The sequence below is a fragment of the Rhinichthys klamathensis genome, unplaced genomic scaffold (genome assembly GCF_029890125.1).
Source record: "Rhinichthys klamathensis goyatoka isolate OS25496 unplaced genomic scaffold, OSU_Roscu_1.1 h1tg000323l_1, whole genome shotgun sequence".
Taxonomy (NCBI): Eukaryota; Metazoa; Chordata; class Actinopteri; order Cypriniformes; family Leuciscidae; genus Rhinichthys; species Rhinichthys klamathensis.
In genome coordinates, this window is record NW_026606839.1 from 2088620 (window position 1) to 2107679 (window position 19060).

The 19060-nt window shown below is 37.0% G+C and overlaps 1 protein-coding gene across 1 annotated transcript; it reads left to right on the forward strand.

Annotated features, from left to right (window-relative positions):
• The first annotated feature begins 1120 nt into the window (after window positions 1-1120).
• abhd8a (abhydrolase domain containing 8a) lies at window positions 1121-18108 on the forward strand. The gene is made up of 5 exons (XM_056271680.1): window positions 1121-1232; window positions 9277-10047; window positions 13424-13594; window positions 14632-14848; window positions 17689-18108. The coding sequence occupies exons 2-5, from the start codon at window positions 9290-9292 to the stop codon at window positions 17938-17940; spliced, it is 1398 nt and encodes a 465-aa protein (XP_056127655.1). The 5' UTR covers window positions 1121-1232; window positions 9277-9289; the 3' UTR covers window positions 17941-18108.
• Window positions 18109-19060: the final 952 nt, after the last annotated feature.

A 19060-nucleotide genomic window follows, 5' to 3' on the forward strand; every position in this document is an offset into this window, starting at 1 on the left:
ATTGAATAAGAATTATCATTCAGACTAATGCGAATTACAGACAATAATAATAATAGGCCTACATTTTATTTGTAATGCGCCATTCTTAAAGCGCTAGATACAAACACAAAATAACTTAGTCATGGAAATTTGGGGTGGACAAATATGCCTTATTACCACGAAAAAACAATTATTGCTAAAATCGTTACACCAGTAGGTGGCGACAAGTGACTTAAAGATGTATCAAAAACGCTGACATATTTATGATTGAGTCATTGAATCATTCATTCAAACCAATTTTTAATTTTTTTATTTTATAACTCGTTTTATAATTCGTTTTAAATTGATTAAACATTTTAAATAGACTGCAGCAGTTAACATTTGGTCAGAACCTATAGGCCTACATGTTATTTTGTTTAGTTGTCGGTTCAGAATCGACAGAAGCTACATATTGTTTTCAATATATATTTATATACGCTACTGTCCAAAAGTCAGTAGATCAGTGCATTTTTTTGTTTTGTTTTGTTTTTAAAATAGGGGTTTTTATGTTCCAAAGCAGCATTTCGTTGGTCAAAAAATACAGTTGAAAACAGATGTCTTAATAGCCTATTACTATTATGAATTTACATGTCAAAGGTAGACCACAAAAAAAGTGATTTGTTAAAATTGAGATTGTCTATCAAACATATTTGGAATAGACGGTCAGTAATTCCTTTCTTCTTTTTTAAAGTCATTTACGCTGTTTATTATGGCATATGTGTAAATGTGCTGTACTGGGCTATAAACCGGAGCTCTTGCGTTCTCTCTCTTCTGGGCATAGCAACAGCACTAGAAGACACTGCATTGGTCAGAACTCACTGCAGGAAGCCCTACAGTTCGTTACACCTCCTGTCAGTCAAACAGAACACGAACCGAGACATGGTTCCCGACTCCCGGAGAAAACAAGGGCACTGGGCTGGATAATAACCCAGGCGTGAGGAGTGAGGATGAGGATGAGGATGCCGAGAGGAGCAGTTCCCCGACGCTGGAACGGCTTTATCAACATGCATCTTTATCTCTCTACAATCTGAAATCTAGATTAGAATGCAGATGCCAAATCATCTCCTCTGCAGAATCCGATTTAAATAACATTAGTGGGTTGAACTAACAGGTTATTTGAATAGCTTTCACTGTGTTTCGAGAGATCTTAAACCCTGCAAGAAATTGTGGTGCGTAATTTACAAATCCGATTCGTCTCACAGACATCGATACAGGTAAGAATCATATTTCAAAATCACATTTCAAATGCATAACGTAAGGTTGCATGCTAGTTAACCGTCTCGTTAAAGTGTGATGCTTTACAGTGTGCAGTGTGTTTTGCAAACCAATGCGTTGCGCAGCAACCAATCAATCAATCAATCAATCAGTGTCATTGATGTGTACATGTTTTGCATGGAAACCTGCTCTAGGATGCAAGACAATATTAACATTAATTGCAAAAAATTCTAAGGTTAATGAGGCATCATTGTTACTGGAGGGGTTGTGCTGATGCATTGCAGTGCATCATTTATTAAAACACCATCCTTCTTAGATGAAATGACTTGCATTCTAAGCGTGCTTCAATGACACACTAAACCCTTGTGGATAACGAGTCGGCTTCATTGAGACTGTACATAGTGTTCTTAATGTAGGTTACTAATCAGCATACTGTACAACAACCTAGTGCCTACACACTCCAATTCTGCATTGCAGACTGAATGATGACACACCAAAACACACTCCCACTCGGCAAATGTGGGGCAATGCATGCAAGAGTTTGCTTTGGGTTTCATGTGAAATATTATATGCACCATCGTCCAATAGCAAGACCACGGTAAAATCAATCAATTTCCCAGTAATATGCAGTGCATTCTTGCAGTAAGTCGAAACATAACTGAGCAGAATACACAAGGAGCAGCAAAAGGTACAAATGGGGACTGACAAGCTTGTTCATTGCAACAGGAAAAAATATAATAATAATATCTTCTATAGTCAAACGTATTAAAACTCTAATTCTAAAATATGGGTTTAATCTATTGAGAGTTCAACTTCTTGTAGTTTTGATTCATGCAAGTGGGTTTTTGCTTTTATTATTTACCCTGCAACGTGAAAAAGAAGTACAAAGTTTAGTGCGATGACATTACCAAAAAACATAATCAGACAAATGATAATACTAATAAATATTATTGTTGAAAACAAATTGGCTTGCTCACTGAAGGGTATGTAAACAGTGTTCTTTATAAAGCAGCATTGGGAAAGTGCTAATGCATAATAAATCTACTTTAGATAGACCTTTTCCTCTTCCTCTCCAGATGATGTTCCCTGTGGAGATGTGGTGAACAGCACCTGATGCTGGAGAATCATTAGCTAATTGGCAGATCGATGTTTCCCTCCTCTATCTCACTGTTGCATCCATACTGAACTTGCTGTTATTTTTCTAGCCGCCTTACAGTTTAAAGAAAGAGTTCACCCAAAAACGAAAAATCAGTCATCATCTGCTCAACCTCAAAACGCTTCTGTAGCTCGTCTTTCATCTTCTGTGGCGTTTGCCTCACACAAAGCTTTCGCATAACTTTAAAAGACAGGAGATATCAAGATAAAACGGCAATCGCAGCCTATTTTACTGCCAGGATGATTAATTAGATGAAATTTGGCCATTCAACCCTCAAAAAAATCAATGAATAATAAACAATTTTCTAGTCAATTGTAAATAAATACACTTAATTTCATCTCATTTGCTTCAGATAATAGAGAATCTGCGTTTGAAAAACAAATCATGTGTCTCTGTGTTTGACCGACAAGATCTCTGACGTTCTTCTTAAAAAAAAAAAAAAAAGAGCTATAACTTCATTGCATAATAGCATAATACGAGATGTCCTATGGCAGGATCAGCCTGCGGCATTGATTTTAGCGTAGGTGCTGAAGTCGACACTTTCACCGCTGCAGAAGCTGAGAGTAGCAATCCAGCAAAAACAGCAATTCCTAGAGGATCCCGGACGGTCTTTACATATGCGGGAAAGACCCGAGACAAAACTACTACTGTAAATCTGACCCCAAACAACATCTGAACCGCACAATGTCATTGCATTGGATACAAAATGCAATGACATTTGTTTGCTTTTGCTTTAGAAATCTGTTTCAGGTTGATGTTTTGGTTTCTGGTTTGTTTTAATTAGTTATCATCATGTATTGACGGGGACTTGATATGCTTTTGATATGTTGAGTTTATTTTTATTTTTTTTATCCTTTTGTGGAGGGGGCAGGAAATATAATATATTCTTCATCCTGCCTCCTTTTCATCATGGTATTATAAATTACATATATGTAATTCAGTAAGTCAATGGAAAATATACATGAATGAAATAAATAAATATAAACATAAACAAACAAAATGTCAGCAAAACGTCTCTCAAATCTTGCTTTCTTTACACTAACTTCACTCTTCTTCATCAATATTGATGTTTCAGCATCTTTTAAATAAATGACACTGGCATGGACATTTGTAAGTGTAGTGTTTAAGATCACTGTATATGATTATGACCTCAGTGACTAGAAATAGCAGTTTGATTACAGTTAGAAGTGGTTGATATATACAAATATATAATTGTTACAACAAAAAAAAAACACAAAACAGCAAGACAAGACTAAGATGTTTCGCACCAGCTCATCATATGATTAATAATACATCACCACTAAAAACCTTCTCTCGCTGAGTCTGAATAATGTATCGTTCCTCAAGATGATTCTGCTAAAAACCGAGCAGGTGAAGGACAGAATAAGATGATGACCAATCTTGTTGTGTGTTATGTTTGTTGCTTTATTATTTGTGGTCTTTAATTTGAATTTTTGTATGTTTCAATGGTCATGTGGATTTATTAAAGGGGTGGTATAATGCCCTTTTCATAATGATTAAAATAAGTCTCTGATGTCCCCAGAGTGTGTATGTGAAGTTTTAGCTCAAAATACCCCACAGATATTTTTATATAGCATGTTAAAGTTGTCACTTTTTGAGTGGGAGCAAAAACGCACCGTTTTTGTGTCTGTCCCTTTAAATGCAAATGAGCTGCAGCTCCCGGCATAGGGGGCGGAGCTTCAACAGACCTCAGAGTCACACACGCACTGAAAATATCAATGTTTATGTTCAAACCGGAGTCAGACAATAATGGAGAGACTCGAGTCGAGAAGAAGTGACAACATGTAGAAGCAACAGGACATCTCTGAATGTTTAGTTGATGAGTTTATGTAGCTGATGTGTAGTTATCTTCTAGTCATTGATTAGCACATTCTGTCTTGATAATCTATAAATCGTGTTCCGGGGGCGGGGTTTATGTAAATTCTAAGGTTGGTGATGTCACTAACCCGGGAGGAAGCTCGTGTAGTTCCTACCAGCCGTTTGTTGTAGTCCTTAAAAAGCAATTTATTTTAAAAGCAAATATCTCCCTTTGCTTTGAACTTTGAGCGTCGTAACTTTGCAGATGTTGTTTATACTCAAACAGCAACATTACACACTAACTAAAGTTAGAAATGTGAAATCATAATCAACCACCCCTTTAAATGTCTCTGGCTGTAGAACAGGAAGTTTGGCCTGTCATAAACATGTCACTTCCTTTGTGGAAGCGGCTGTCTGCTGACTGATAGGGCTGTGAAAGACAAGGACAACATTCAGAAGAGCGAGACGGAGGATAGAGTGGATGATTGACTGTGAATATATTAGCAAACACCAGTAAAAACATGGAGGGTTGTTGAGTTGCGTTTGTTCGGGGAAAGCGAGTGATAACAACATTCTGCTGAAAGACAAATAACTTCAACAAAGGCTTAAAAACAACACGATGTTTACATTTACATATTGTTTATATATACAATTTGTTTTACAGCAGAAAATAATTCTTCTACATATTAAATATTACATTTACATATTAAATTATATTGCTATATAGCTTCAATTCTCTTGCACTATAAACTAATGAATCTTTCTGTACATTTACACACTACATATTATGTTTACATTTACACATGACATTATATTGCAATATGACTTTGCAGCTACAATTTCTTTAAATTAGAAAATTCACCTTTTCGTACATATACATGTTAACATTTAAATAATAGTTATGTTTCAATGACAGTTCCAGCAACAATTTTTCTTACACCAGAAAATAATTCATCTTTCTGTACATTTACATATTTTATATTATACAGTTTTATAGCTAAGTTGTAAATAAACATAATTGGGGCGTGTTTTACAAGAAAACACTATTTCAGTCTTTCTACTTCAGTTTCATGTTTAATTCAATATGTAATTATTTGTGAAATTACTAACAATTTCCTTAATTGTTTCAATTTAACTTTTTTCAATGCACAATTTCATATACACCAGAAAATAATCGTAATTGATTTTGATTATTTTTTCAGTACAAATACATTACAAAATAGCAATATTTTCATCTGTGACTTCAGTCGCACGATCAGCAAATCATGCTCACTAATAATTCAGTCCAGAGTCTATGTCCGTCATTTATCTAGGAAGCGTCCAGCGCATACTGATGATCCGCTGTCTGTTTTGACTTCGGTTTGACTATATATCTAATAGAGCCGGCACAGAAATCGACCGCTGTAAATATTCCACAGGATTCAGGAACCGCATTCACTTCCAAGAAACAATCACAGCTGGATAGGTGTATTGATTTGCATGCAGGTATTATCGTAGTCACGTTCAATACAGGACACTCTCTCCATTAGTTCCCAAGGGAAGCACATTGGAAGAGCCCAGGCTATTTTTAGATCCTTGTTTAGGTCACAATGTGAATCATCTTCTCTACTAGGATTCCACTGGCACGATCCAACACGCAGCTCGCTCTGTTCCCACTGTAACTTGCTTTTACTGAGATTAATTGCATGGGTGAGTGTGTGTGCATTTTAATACTTACCTCTGTAGTATCTCACACTCCCAGAGGAGTTTATGTGCTCAGATGTTGCTCTTTTAAAGCTCAGGATACTTGATACTTGGTTTGGTGGCATGGAGTAGCAATTATCTCAGATGTTTCCCCTTAAAGTCATAGAAATAACGAAAAAACGGCACAAGTGAGTCAATAGTTGTCATATAGCAAGCTGAACAATTTATGTGAACAGCAATTTAACAATTTGATGAGAAATGTTTGAGATCATTGCAGACTTTGTTGAGATCTTTTCTGAAACTCTAGGGGAGACACATTTTTTTCCCTAAGGAAACATCTCTCTCTATCTCTATTTAATGTCATTGCTGTTTAGGAGAAGCATTTGAGATACGATAGAGATCTTATTTCTTCCCTATGGGCTTCCATATCAGACAGCCTCCAGGCTCTCTGGATCTCTCTCTCTCTGCAGTGTTGTTTGCATTTTTCATGGTGTGTTTGTGAAAGCCTTGCTGACAGCATCTGTCATACCGTCGCTCGCTGGAACAGCAATGCAGCGCTTCTTTTGTGCAGCTCACACACAAAGACTGGAGGCTTCGACAATATCCACCATAACCAAATTACACCGCATTAGTGCAACAGGAGCTAAAATGATGTTAGGAAGATTTAAACTCACCGAACTGGGTGGAAGTTAAATTGGTAGCAGAACAGCATGGACTGGTTTCCTCTGGTAAGGGTTTGACCTGTGATTTGTGAACGGACCTTTCGGTTCTGAAGAGAAAATATGTGATCATTTTACTTCTGAGTGAAACAAGAAATTCAACGAGGAAAAAATTATAGATGCATTTATTTTATTCAGGGGTGATCGATTGAACAAGTGACTCTTGAACAAGTATATCTATGAGAATATTTGTCGAAAAATATACAAGGGCTTGGTAATGTCAACCACAAAGCCATTATTAAAATCTGAGTTATTACAATGAACGATTATGAAAACAAACAGGATTCTTTTCTATATTGGATTCCGGATTCACAAAACATTCTGAAGAATAAAATCACTCTTTACTACTATTTTCTTCTTATTTTCTAACTTAAGAAAAAAGCTAAGCATATTTTGTATTCCAGAAAAAAGTTCTTACAAATGAAGCACGGATCCATTATACTGTTATTAGGGGTGTAATTCACGGTTCGGTTCGATACGATACACTTGTGTCACGGTTCGGTACGTTTTCGATACAGCAAAAAGAAAGAAATGCCAGAGAAATTTCCTTGATTTCATTTTTTTAATTATATTTTTATTAAAACTAACATCATGATATTTTTTTACTTTGAGCAATGATGGAGCTATACTTGACTTTTCTTAGAGCATATAAAACAAAACATCTCCTTGGACAAAATGAAATGTAATATTGTAGTAGTTATAAACAAAGGTTTATTTTAGTTCAGATTAACATTTGAGGGCAGCAATTGTATTCATAATGTCGAAATAAAACCGACGTGATGTTACTTGAAAGCATTATAGCCTACTATTCCTGCCAAACTCCCATGGTTACAGTTAGTAGTGTCACTACAGTAAACCCATGGTGAATGTTGCTGATCTGTGGACACTGGATAGTTCATTCATGGCACAATGTTTCTCCTGGTTTCCACGTCAGCGCTGTTTGATCCGTTAATAACGGAGAAATGTGAATGTTTCTCACTAGATCTCGCAGCGATGTTAGTACTTCAGTGGCGAATTCAGATGCTTTCTTTACTGGATTTCGCTGTGTAGTGACAGTGCTGATGATGAAGATCGGCTCGCGCTGCATTGGTCCAAACTGATAAACGGTCTGTCAACCACACAATTACAAAATTACATTTGCCATTTGATGTTGTGGTCACGCCAGCGTCTCTTACATTATGAGCGCGCTTGCCACGCGCGACGCGCCTACATTTGAAATAACGAAATTTTGGCCGGCAGGAAAAATGGTCCAACGAACCGTTCGGTTTAAAAATGCGTACCGAAAACCGAACCGAAAGCCTCGTACCGAACGGTTCAATACGAATACGTGTATCGTTACACCCCTAACTGTTACAAATGCGTTTTCTTTCTCAACTGTTTATGTTCACATAAAACATAACTGACTGGCATTTTGCATTTATTTTGTGTGTATTTGACAGTTTAAGCACAATAACTCAAAAAATAACTCAATTTAGTACTGAGAGGCTGCTTTATGTGGATGTTTGAGCACAAAATCTGCAGAACTGAGTAAAAGTATGTACAATCCCATGCAAAAACTCAAGTCCTCTTACAGCAACAAGATTCATCCGGAGCAAATTAATCGAGTGAGTGAGGAGAGGCGGGTTTGTGTGTCACTCGCTCTCGGAGAGATGAGAGAGAGAAAGCGCAGCTGTTATCATGTATCTATTCTGTGGAAAAAGAGTATTGGAAGCGTTTCATATATTTCAGTATCGAAGAATCGATATTTAGCCAACACTACTAGCCTGACTTCGTCATACTCATACTGTATTCTAGTCAGACTGTGAGTCTGATACTGCTCCATAGGGCTTTGATTATGAGGCGTGTCTTAACCGAATCAGGGGGAAAAAAAAACTCTGCACTCAATTGGATAGACCTACAACCAATCAGAGCAACGCAGTAAGTGTTTGTTTTTTTTATGAGCGACGCAAATTGTCAACAGAACTCAACTGCACGCACGCTGGAAGAAGTAGTAAAATAATGAGTGTTGCTTCTTTTACTTGGTCCTCCATGAGTGCGACCAAAGGAGAAACCACAACGACCACAGGGTTTTCATTGCGTCCCGTCTTCTAAGAGACCATCGGAGCCAGCTGATAAATTAAACTTTTGCCGAATCCCGTAGGAAGGACGGCAAACACATCTTTCCGATCGACAAATGCCTTGATTGCAGTTCACTGTTCGTCTTTTAAAATGAATGCGCTGTCGATTTCTTTTACAACAGACGCGATAGCGAATACATCTCAGTTCTCCAGCTGCAGTGATCTCTGAGGGAAACCAGTTCAACCAAAGCGCTCTTTGATAACGTGATGATTACGTAACTGCAGATCATCTGTCCATCATCGTATAAAGCCCGCCCTGGCAATTTGATTGGCCCGACTAATTCTGAACCGATCATAATTACTCCTCAATGGATCGAGTCCAGACCGAACTTCCCAGCCAAAAAATGTCGTGGGCGGGATTCGGGCTGGCATCCAGGCTACAACACTACACTGCATTTAATGTATTATTTCAGATGCCTTTTTAAAAGACTACAATTGAAAAATGTATAAAATTCAACCCTCCAAAGTGTCTACTAGGAGTGACTGATGAAATACACCCGAATTTGGCGAGTGTTAATGTGAAGTTGTAATTGTAATTGTGTGTCTTCAGGTAAACCGGCGACATGTTGACCAGCATCACCGAGAGCATCTTCTGCTGTCTGTGGGGAAAGACGACCAGCGTTGTGTTGCCAGTTGAATCATCTGACGGCAAGCCCGCTGATGGATTCGAGTTTGTGGAGGTGAAGCCAGGCCGGGTTCTTCGCGTGCGCCACATTCTCCCCGAACGTCCCGCAACCACAGACGAACAACCAGAGCCGAGCAGCAGCAGCAGCGTCCACTGCAAGCGCAAGATCACGGTGTACCGCAACGGCCAGCTGGTGATCGAGAACCTGGGAGATGTCCTCCACTCCGAGATCCTGCAGTGCCAGAACGGAGACGTGGAACAGTGCAGCACGGTGGAGGTGGAGCTGTCGGATTACACCACTGCACCGTCCTCCCCGGATCCCAAACCCGCTCCAGCTCTTCTCATCTCTGACCAGCAGAAACCCGCACCTCCACCCAGACGCAGGCGACGGAAACCCAAGCGCACCGTGCTGATCGACACGCAGCGATGCATCAGCAGCTGTAAGGGAACGCATTCGGACGTGGCGCTGTTCTTCATCCACGGCGTGGGCGGCTCGCTGGACATCTGGGGGAGGCAGCTGGACTTCTTCTCTCGGTTGGGTTACGAGGTCGTCGCTCCTGATTTGGCGGGTCACGGCGCCAGCATTGCTCCTCAGATAGCGGCGGCGTACACCTTCTACGCACTCGCAGAGGACCTGCGCGCCATATTCAAGAGATATGCCAGAAAACGGAACATCCTCATTGGTCACTCATACGGGTAGGCACTGCCCTTCTACCCAACGTACACACACTACTGGTTAAAAGAGTGGAATAATTAAGATTAATTAATGTGGTAACACTTTACAATAAGGTTCATTAGTTAAAGGGGTCATATAATGCCATTTTTGTACAAGCTAATATGATTCTTTAGGGTCTAAATTAAAAGTTTGTAATATACTTTAATTAAAAATTCTCATTAGTATTGTAAGAAAACACTAATTTTACCTGGTCAAAAACAGCTCTGTTTTCAGCACGCCGTTTCAGTGCATATGACTTTAAATGATAATGAGCTTTGCTCACCCCGCCTCTCTGTGCTGTGCTACACCGTAACTCAATAACACAATAACCATAACGCGTTGTTCAGTATAAACGTGGGATTATGAATTATATTGAGAACGTCGTACATAGAAAACATGCCGTAATGTACCCTGAGTGTAAACCTTAGACGCATTCATTGTGAAGCGTGCAGCTAGCGATTTGCAAAGATTAATATATTAATATAAAGGTTAATAAAACGTTACACTCACTTCAGTTGTTCTAGAGGTTCAGCAGGAACACGAATATCTGGTACTGATCCTTTTTTCAGGAGCAGCTTCTTAGCAAATCCAGCTTTATACTGATCCTCGTTTATAAAGCAGTCTGGTGAGAAATGATTCGCGCAAACATGAGAGCATTGACGTTGCTCGTGGGGAATATTCCCTTCGAAAACAAACTCAGCCACTGCGTCTTCAGCGGTTCGGATTTAGGAACATTAAAATGACTGTGTTCGTTATTACACCCAAGAACAGAACACCACAATCGCTTAGACGCCATTCTGCTCATAGACAGTGCTCCAGCATATCAACAATGACCGCGCCGGTCCGCGCAGACTATGATTGACAGCTGGCTCATGAGCGAGGGCGGGTCTGTGTTGAAACGGTGCTGTCATTTAACAATCGTGGGAGGGGCGTGCGAGTCTGTGACGTCACAGGCTCGAACGGCTCGATTTGAGGCAGGGGAAAACATATATGGAGATTAAAACAAAAACACTGGATGGATTTTTATCATTTTATGATGGTTGTGTACAGACACTGCCAACACACATTTCAGTACAATCAACTTGTAAAAGTGCATGTACCATTATATGACCCCTTTAACATTAGTATTTACTAGGGCTTTCAGTTAAACGCGTTATTAACGGGGTTAACGCAAACCCATTTTTACGGCGTTCATTTTTTTATCGCGCGATTAACGGCCTTTTTGGCCTAGCAAACTTTGTAGTTTTTTTCACATGCTTTCGCAACAGGTCGCAACCTATTCATTTCAATGGCTTGCGCCGCGCAAGGACGTTTTGAAAGCGCAAGCGGATCTAGCTAGACCGGAAACAAAACAACAGGCACGCCGCACACACTTGTTTGGGCTTGCGAGCCGGCCAAATAGTAGGTTAACGTTACGTTTTGAGTGGATGACGAGCGCGAGACGCCGAAATGGACGCCAATAAGATTCTGAATTGAAAGTTTACTTTTAAAAAGTTGCCAAATGGTTCCATTGACGAGACCAAAGTGATCTGTGTGTTTTGTCGTTGTGAACTGAGCTATCGTCATCGCAGCACGTCCAGTCTGAAATACCACTTGATGATGGCCAAGCACACACACACACACACACACACACACACAGCTGATGCGAATTCTCCGCCCCCTCGTCAATATCAGGACCTCGTCAGTATTTCTTTCAACCTTTTATTGATGGACAGTGTTACATTGTGTGAGAGATTATTTGCGCCAAGTGAGAATGTTAGTGGGAAATTTAACACAGTATATGCCAATGTTGTTTTCAATAAATAAAACATTTGCACAAAGCAAGCCGATCCACTTTTCCATGTTGATAAGAGCATTAAAATAAGAAAAAAGAATGGGACAAAAAGAAATCAAGAGACATTTAGAATAGATTAAAATGTGTGATTAATTGCGATTAATCGCGAGTTAACTATGACATTAATGTGATTAATCGCGATTAAATATTTTAATCGTTTGACATCACTAGTATTTACTAACATGAGCTAACAATGAGCAATACATTTGTTACAGTATTTATTCATCTTCGTTAACGCTAGTTAATAAAAATACAGCTGTTCATTGTTTGTTCATGTTAGTTCACAGTGCATTAACTAATGTTAATGGACTAAGTATTAAATATTAACTAAGATTAAAAAATGCTGTAGAAGTATTGTTCATTCTTAGTTCATGTTAACTAAGGTAGTTAACTACTAATGATCCTTATTGTAGTGTTACCATTAATGTTTTTGAACTCTTTTACTAACCAAGGCTGCATTTATATGAACGAACATACAGTAAAAAAAAAAAACTTAATATTGCTAAATATTATTACAATATAAAATAACTGTTTTCTATTGTAATATATGTTGAGATGTAATTCATGGCAGAGGCTATTTACACTAAGTGTAAATAGTAGTTAGATGCTATTTATACTTACTGCACTTAGTGGCAGATACTATTGTAGTACATTATAAAACAGTATATGCAATAATGACAACATTGAGTGTAAATGATTATATTTTTTAAAATCATTATATGAATGCAGCCTTTTTGGGACAATAAAGCCCTCACTACCCCTACCCCTAACCCTGCCTGATAAACACTTTATTCCTACTATTAAGTACCCGTTAGGCACTTTATTTTCCCTTTTCGAATATTTTCTTAATGTTTATTTAAAATAAAGGCTACTCCGAGCTGATTTGCGATGAGAAAAGGGAGAATACATATATGATGAGAAACAAATTTAGTCCAGTGTCATAGGTAACTAAAACTAAAACAATAATAATTAGTAATAACTTAAAATGAACAAATAAGAGTTACAAAACTTAAACAAAAATTTGAAATGTTACCTTTGAAACTAACAGAAATAAATTGAATTTAGACTATAAAGTTAAATTAAAATATAAAAATAATAATAAAAATGACATGCACAAACAAAATTACTTAAACTAAAATGAAAACTGAAAATATAAAAGCTGAAAATATAAAAGCTAATTCAAAATATTAACAAATACTATAATGGTATATAAATATTACTAAATTCAGTGTGTCCAAGCTTATGACTGCTACAGTACACTGAAAAAAAAATATTTTAAATGAAAAATAAAATGAGCTAAACCAACACAAATGCTATACATTTCGTCCCGACTTAATTTAATTGTCTTCAATCCACATATGCATAAGTAAAATTGAGGTCTACTTAATCTGTTGAGCCTACATGAATGATTTGTGTTGCATTAACTGAATAGTTCTATAATTCACAAAAGCCTGTGTTTCTTCCTGGCATGTTTTCATGAGCAATTATTGCTAATCCCGGATCACCGTTTTGTCCCTGTGAAGGGTGTCGTTCTGTACGTTCCTGGCACACGAGTATCCGGAACAGGTGCATAAGGTGGTGATGATCAACGGAGGCGGCCCGACAGCGCTGGAACCGAGTCTGTGCTCAATCTTCCAGCTGCCCTCCTGTGTCCTGCACTGTCTGTCCCCGTGCCTCGCCTGGAGCTTCCTCAAGTAACACACGTTCTCTTTATCAAAGCAGAACATAAGACAAAACACAGTTAGAGACGAGACCATCAAAACAAAACACATCAAACAGAATTCATACTTTGCACGTGACGTCACAAGTACTGGCTGGTGGGCAAGAACGTCGTTCTCCAGCAACGAAACCCAGTAAACTAATCAAGGATCTTGGCAGGACGTCGCCAGTTTTACTACACAAAAGTTGGTGTTTTGAGGTTTGTGATATCTATGGTTTTCAATGAGAACCAGAGATGACCCAACAGTAGAGCTAGATTATTTACGGAGGAATTATTACTGCTGGATTATCTTAAAAAACCTTGTCTGCTTTACACAATTTAGCTACCTTGGAGTTAATCCTTTTTCTAGTCCATAGTTATGCAGCTAGCTCGCTAACAGACTTGATAGCTACTTAAGACCTGGAACTACAGGACTCTACGTTGAAAATACCCGTTTGTTGCCCGCCAGGTATCCATGGAAGTCACGTGACTGCAAAGTATGAATATAGGATGTACGTGTAATTATGTAAAATTGTGTTGGGTATGTGTACATCTCTATTCTTAGTTTCCTAATATATATACAGGTGAAACTCGAATTTTTTTAATTTTGAAGTTCATTTATTTTAGTAATTCAACTTAAAAGGTGAAACTAATATATTATATAGACTCATTACATGCAAAGTGAGATATTTCAAGCCTTTATTTGTAATAATGTTGATGATTATGGCTTACAGATATGAAAACCTTTTTCACAATATTCTAATTTTGACTTTGGGGTTTTCATAAGCTGTAAGCCATAATCATCAAAATTATAACAAATAAAGGCTTGAAATATCTCACTTTGCATGTAATGAGTCTATATAATATATTAGCTTCACCTTTTAAGTTGAATTACTGAAATAAATGAACTTTTGCACGATATTCAAATTTTTCGAGTTCACTTTCCGGCATGTCATGGTTTCTGTAATGACTTCTGCAAAAAGCACACGGTCGCTGTTAGAAAGCATGTGTGTTCTTGTGTTTTCCACACAGAGCTGGTTTCGCCAGGCAGGGAGCTAAAGAGAAGCAGCTCTTGAAAGAGGGAAACGCGTTTAACGTCTCTCCGTTCGTCCTGCGAGCGATGATGAGCGGTCAGTACTGGCCCGAGGGGGATGAAGTTTACCACGCCGAGCTCACCGTACCCATACTGCTGGTGCACGGCATGTACGACAAGTTTGTTCCAATTGATGAGGATCAGCGGATGGCAGAGGTTCGTGCACATCAAATGTATTTTCATTGTGCTGCGGTTGTTTCTTGTGAGAGTTTTTTTTTTTGGCTGCGTCACAAATCACATACTTCTACTGTGCACACAATGCATGATTTTTGCTGGTGGTTTCAGCAGTTTAAGAACATGTCCAGGTCATAATTCAACTCAAAAACAAAAGAAAGAAATGTAAAATTAGATTTTGCATTAAAAAAATTAAGCCTATTTTTAAGGATTTTATTTTTACTAAGTATTTATATATCATAGCAATATTTCATGTATCTAACTAAACTTGCTTTGTGAGGAAAACTGTGTTTGTCTAACATTATCTAATCATCCCCCTTTGTAGAACACAAGGCTTTTAATGGATTTATATTTATTTTTTATAAACGCTGACAAAAACATGTGCAGTTATGCAAAATATAAGATGGTAAAAATTTAATTGATGAGATGTCAATACAATATGTAACCTAGGGTAGTCTAACCTAGTCTAACAAGTTAAAACAAATTTTTTTTTTCGCTTGACATATTAATAGAGCGCAACAGTCGGGTTCCGGAAGTAAAAACTCCATTACTTTTCTCCATAGGGAAATTTATTTTAATCGATAACTTATAAACCTTTAAAGAAGAAATACTGTGAGCTACGAGGTTGTTAATCGATGGTATTTGCTTGTGTTGAAGGCGTCAGCCCACATTATTTCAGCTTATTTTAAAAATAATCATGTTTAACAGTGGAATTCCTGGTGAAAATCTACATTACCCATGATGCTGTGCAGAAAATTACACCAATCAGACTCAAAAAGAGCTCTTTAGCTCCGCCCACTCCCATGAAGCACTGCGAATGACGTAATCAAATCTATCTCTCTACGATCTCAAAATACTAAAATGTTTGTATATTTATGCATATTTTGCAATAAACTTAAAATATGTTTATATATATATAATCAACATTTGTAAATTAGTAGTTTTATATTCCTCCATTGTTTTTAATTTGATTGTTCGCAATGCTTCATGGGATTGTATTTTTTTCCCTCACTAAAGCTGTTAAGTACACAGTCTTCTATCTTTGCCTTTTTGTCCAATTTTAAGAAACTTTCTTGCTTCAAATCAAAGTTTTGTATTGTTGTGATTCACCCTGTAGCAGCTTGGCTTGTTTCATGGCTTATAACTCTTTAAAGTCCCTCAAAATTAAGTATGTGTTCTGAGTTTGTCACACCACAGAAACCCACCCAGCTAATTTTGAATGATAAAAAAAGCCACCAAGTAAATAAAATAAGCCATCAAAATCTTGCATTATCTATTTTAAAATCCCAATGGGAAAAATGAAATATATTTCCGGATCCAGTAACACTCTATTTCTTAACATAATGGCTATGTTTATGCAACTGCCCCCTGATTTCTTGTTGACTCTATTTGTACAGTTAATCGCACAGCTAGAAGTGTTTTCACATCATTAAAGCTGAACACTAATGCTGCCACTCAGTGTGTAGTGTATAATCATAGTGATTCCTACTGTGACTCTATACCCTGTATTTTTGATTTTGTAGTAAAATATTAGCACGTAACATTTTTTGTGAGACTCACACAAATATAATCTTGTATTCTATGCAGGATGAATAGTGTGTGAATTAGGATACAGCCAGTGTGTGTTCTCTGGAGGTGTGATGTTGGCTCACTCATGACTCTTCAACACAAGAGTGTCTCTGTGCTGTAATGGGCTGTTCATGTCAGAGGAGCGTTACACATGTCCTCATGCAGATGTGCTCTGAATCAAACAATGGCATCTCATTGTGCTGCTCATTGAACTCTTGCTGACGTCAGTTAGGACTTCCTGCAGGCACACAAATGTAAAAAAAAAGAAAAAGAAAGAAAATACAACGTTTAGCTCAAACCATAAGACTGATTGTTTGATCATATACAAACATACAAAAAAAATAACAAGATTAACATTAGTTTTATAATTGATATAATATATAATTTAAATATTGTTGATAGTTTATATGTAATTAATATATATGTATATATGAAGACTTCACATGCAAAAGCCAACTTTATTCATTATTAGAAATTAGATTAAACTATATACGCATTATACATTAAAAATAGTTTACATACACATTTACAAATACATGTCTATTATATATTTATATACATGTGTATATAATGTGCGTATTTATTTTTAAACAAATTTAATAGCAAATATTTATTTTTAAATGTCTTTATTATATTCAAATAAAATTGACAAAATACATTTAAAAAATGTTACTATTTAAATTATGTCATTTACATTAATTCGTTTTTATTATAATATATTATAATAAATTATTATACTATTATTTAATTGGATTATTTATTAATTAGAAATTAGAATAAATTATATATACATAAACATTAAAATGTTATATTTTATAAATACATTAGTTACATAAACATTTACAAATACATGTCTATATATGTTTGTGTGTGTGTGCGCGTTTATTTATTTTTAAATATAATAAATATAGATTTTTTTATTTCTTTATTATATAAAAATAATATCTATATAAATACATTATCAAAATATATTTTTGTAAGCTATGAAAAGGTTTAAAAAAATACATGTCTATATATATGTTTGTGTGTGTGTGCGCGTTTATTTATTTTTAAATATAATAAATATAGATTTTTTTATTTCTTTATTATATAAAAATAATATCTACATAAATACATTATACAAATATATTTTTTGTAAGGTATGGAAAGGTTTAAAAAATATTTAAGTTATGTGATTTATATATAAATGCTGTAATGTAATATTCTACAATATAATAAACACATAATATAATTGTAAATTGTCTTTATTTCAGATCCTCTTGTTTGCATTCCTGAAAGTAATCGAGGAAGGCAGTCACATGGTGATGATGGAATGCCCAGAAACGGTCAACACTCTCTTGCATGAGTTCTTCCTCTGGGAACCTGACAATTCCAAAAAGAACACGGTTACCAAGGTAACAGCCGACCAGACAACAGTCAACAACGTCACACCCGTCCAGACGCTCAGTGTCGCCAACGGCAACATCACAGGGACTCCCAAGGTCAACAAGCCCCTTAACAAGTAACCTGATGATTGACGTTTTTGGGGTAAAGCAATCAGAAGGCTGTTGATGGCAGGCTGAAACCGTCACCTTGGCTGAGAGCTGATTTTTGGTCAGATGGTCCTAGCGGGTGTCGAGACGGGGGTGAGAAAGAATCGCGTGTTCAAAGAGACTCTCGGTGAGAACTAGCGATGAGGGGAAAAGAAGCAGCTGATTTTAAACCAATGATGGTGGTTTATGACATCACGATGCCTTTGTGTCTCTCTGCTACCTTTGGACAATATCTTTCCTTCTTGTGCTGTCTAAACAAAAGGACTGGATGTCCGAAATCAAAGTGTTGTTGTCCAGGCGGGACTGAACTATGAGAAAGATATGAGAAAAAAACTATTGCAATCCAAACCAAGAGAGTGTTTAAAGTCAACATGAAATGTTTGCGACCTGGGCTTGACATTAACAAATGCGGTTGTTTGCATCAGTGGCGTGTAACGCAGTCACTTCGTACTACTAGACACTTTGGCGGGTTGAATATTACATATAATATATACATTTTTCGATTTCAGTAGTCTTATAAAAAGGCATCTGATATGATAAACTAAGTGCAATGTAGACATTGATTTTTCTATACATATCCATACTGAAATATCTGAAACGCTTCCAATACTAAATTTCCTGCAGAATAGATACACAATACCAGCTGTGCTTTCACTCTCTCTCTCATCTCTAAGACAGCGAGTGACACACAACCCCGCCTCTCCTCACTCACCCGATTAATTTGCTCCGGATGAATCTTGTTGCTGTTACAGGGCTTGAATTTCCCCGTGCGATTGCGCATAATTTGACAAATTCGAGCAGATTTTGTGCTCAAACACCCAAAGTGCGGCACATAAAGCCGCCACTCAGGACTAAACTGAGTTATATTTCGTTGCTTATTGCACTTAAATAGTCAAATACACACAAAATAATGTCAAAATGCCGGTCTTGGCGAGTATTCACGTAAACACAGTCAATTATGTTTAAGTAAATGTGCGTCAGGTCTTAAAGTGACAGCAGCCTAATATTCCTGCAGTCAAATTATGAGATAATATTAAAAATATTATAAAAAATATACTTCTAAAGTACTAAATTGAGTTATATTTCGTTGCTT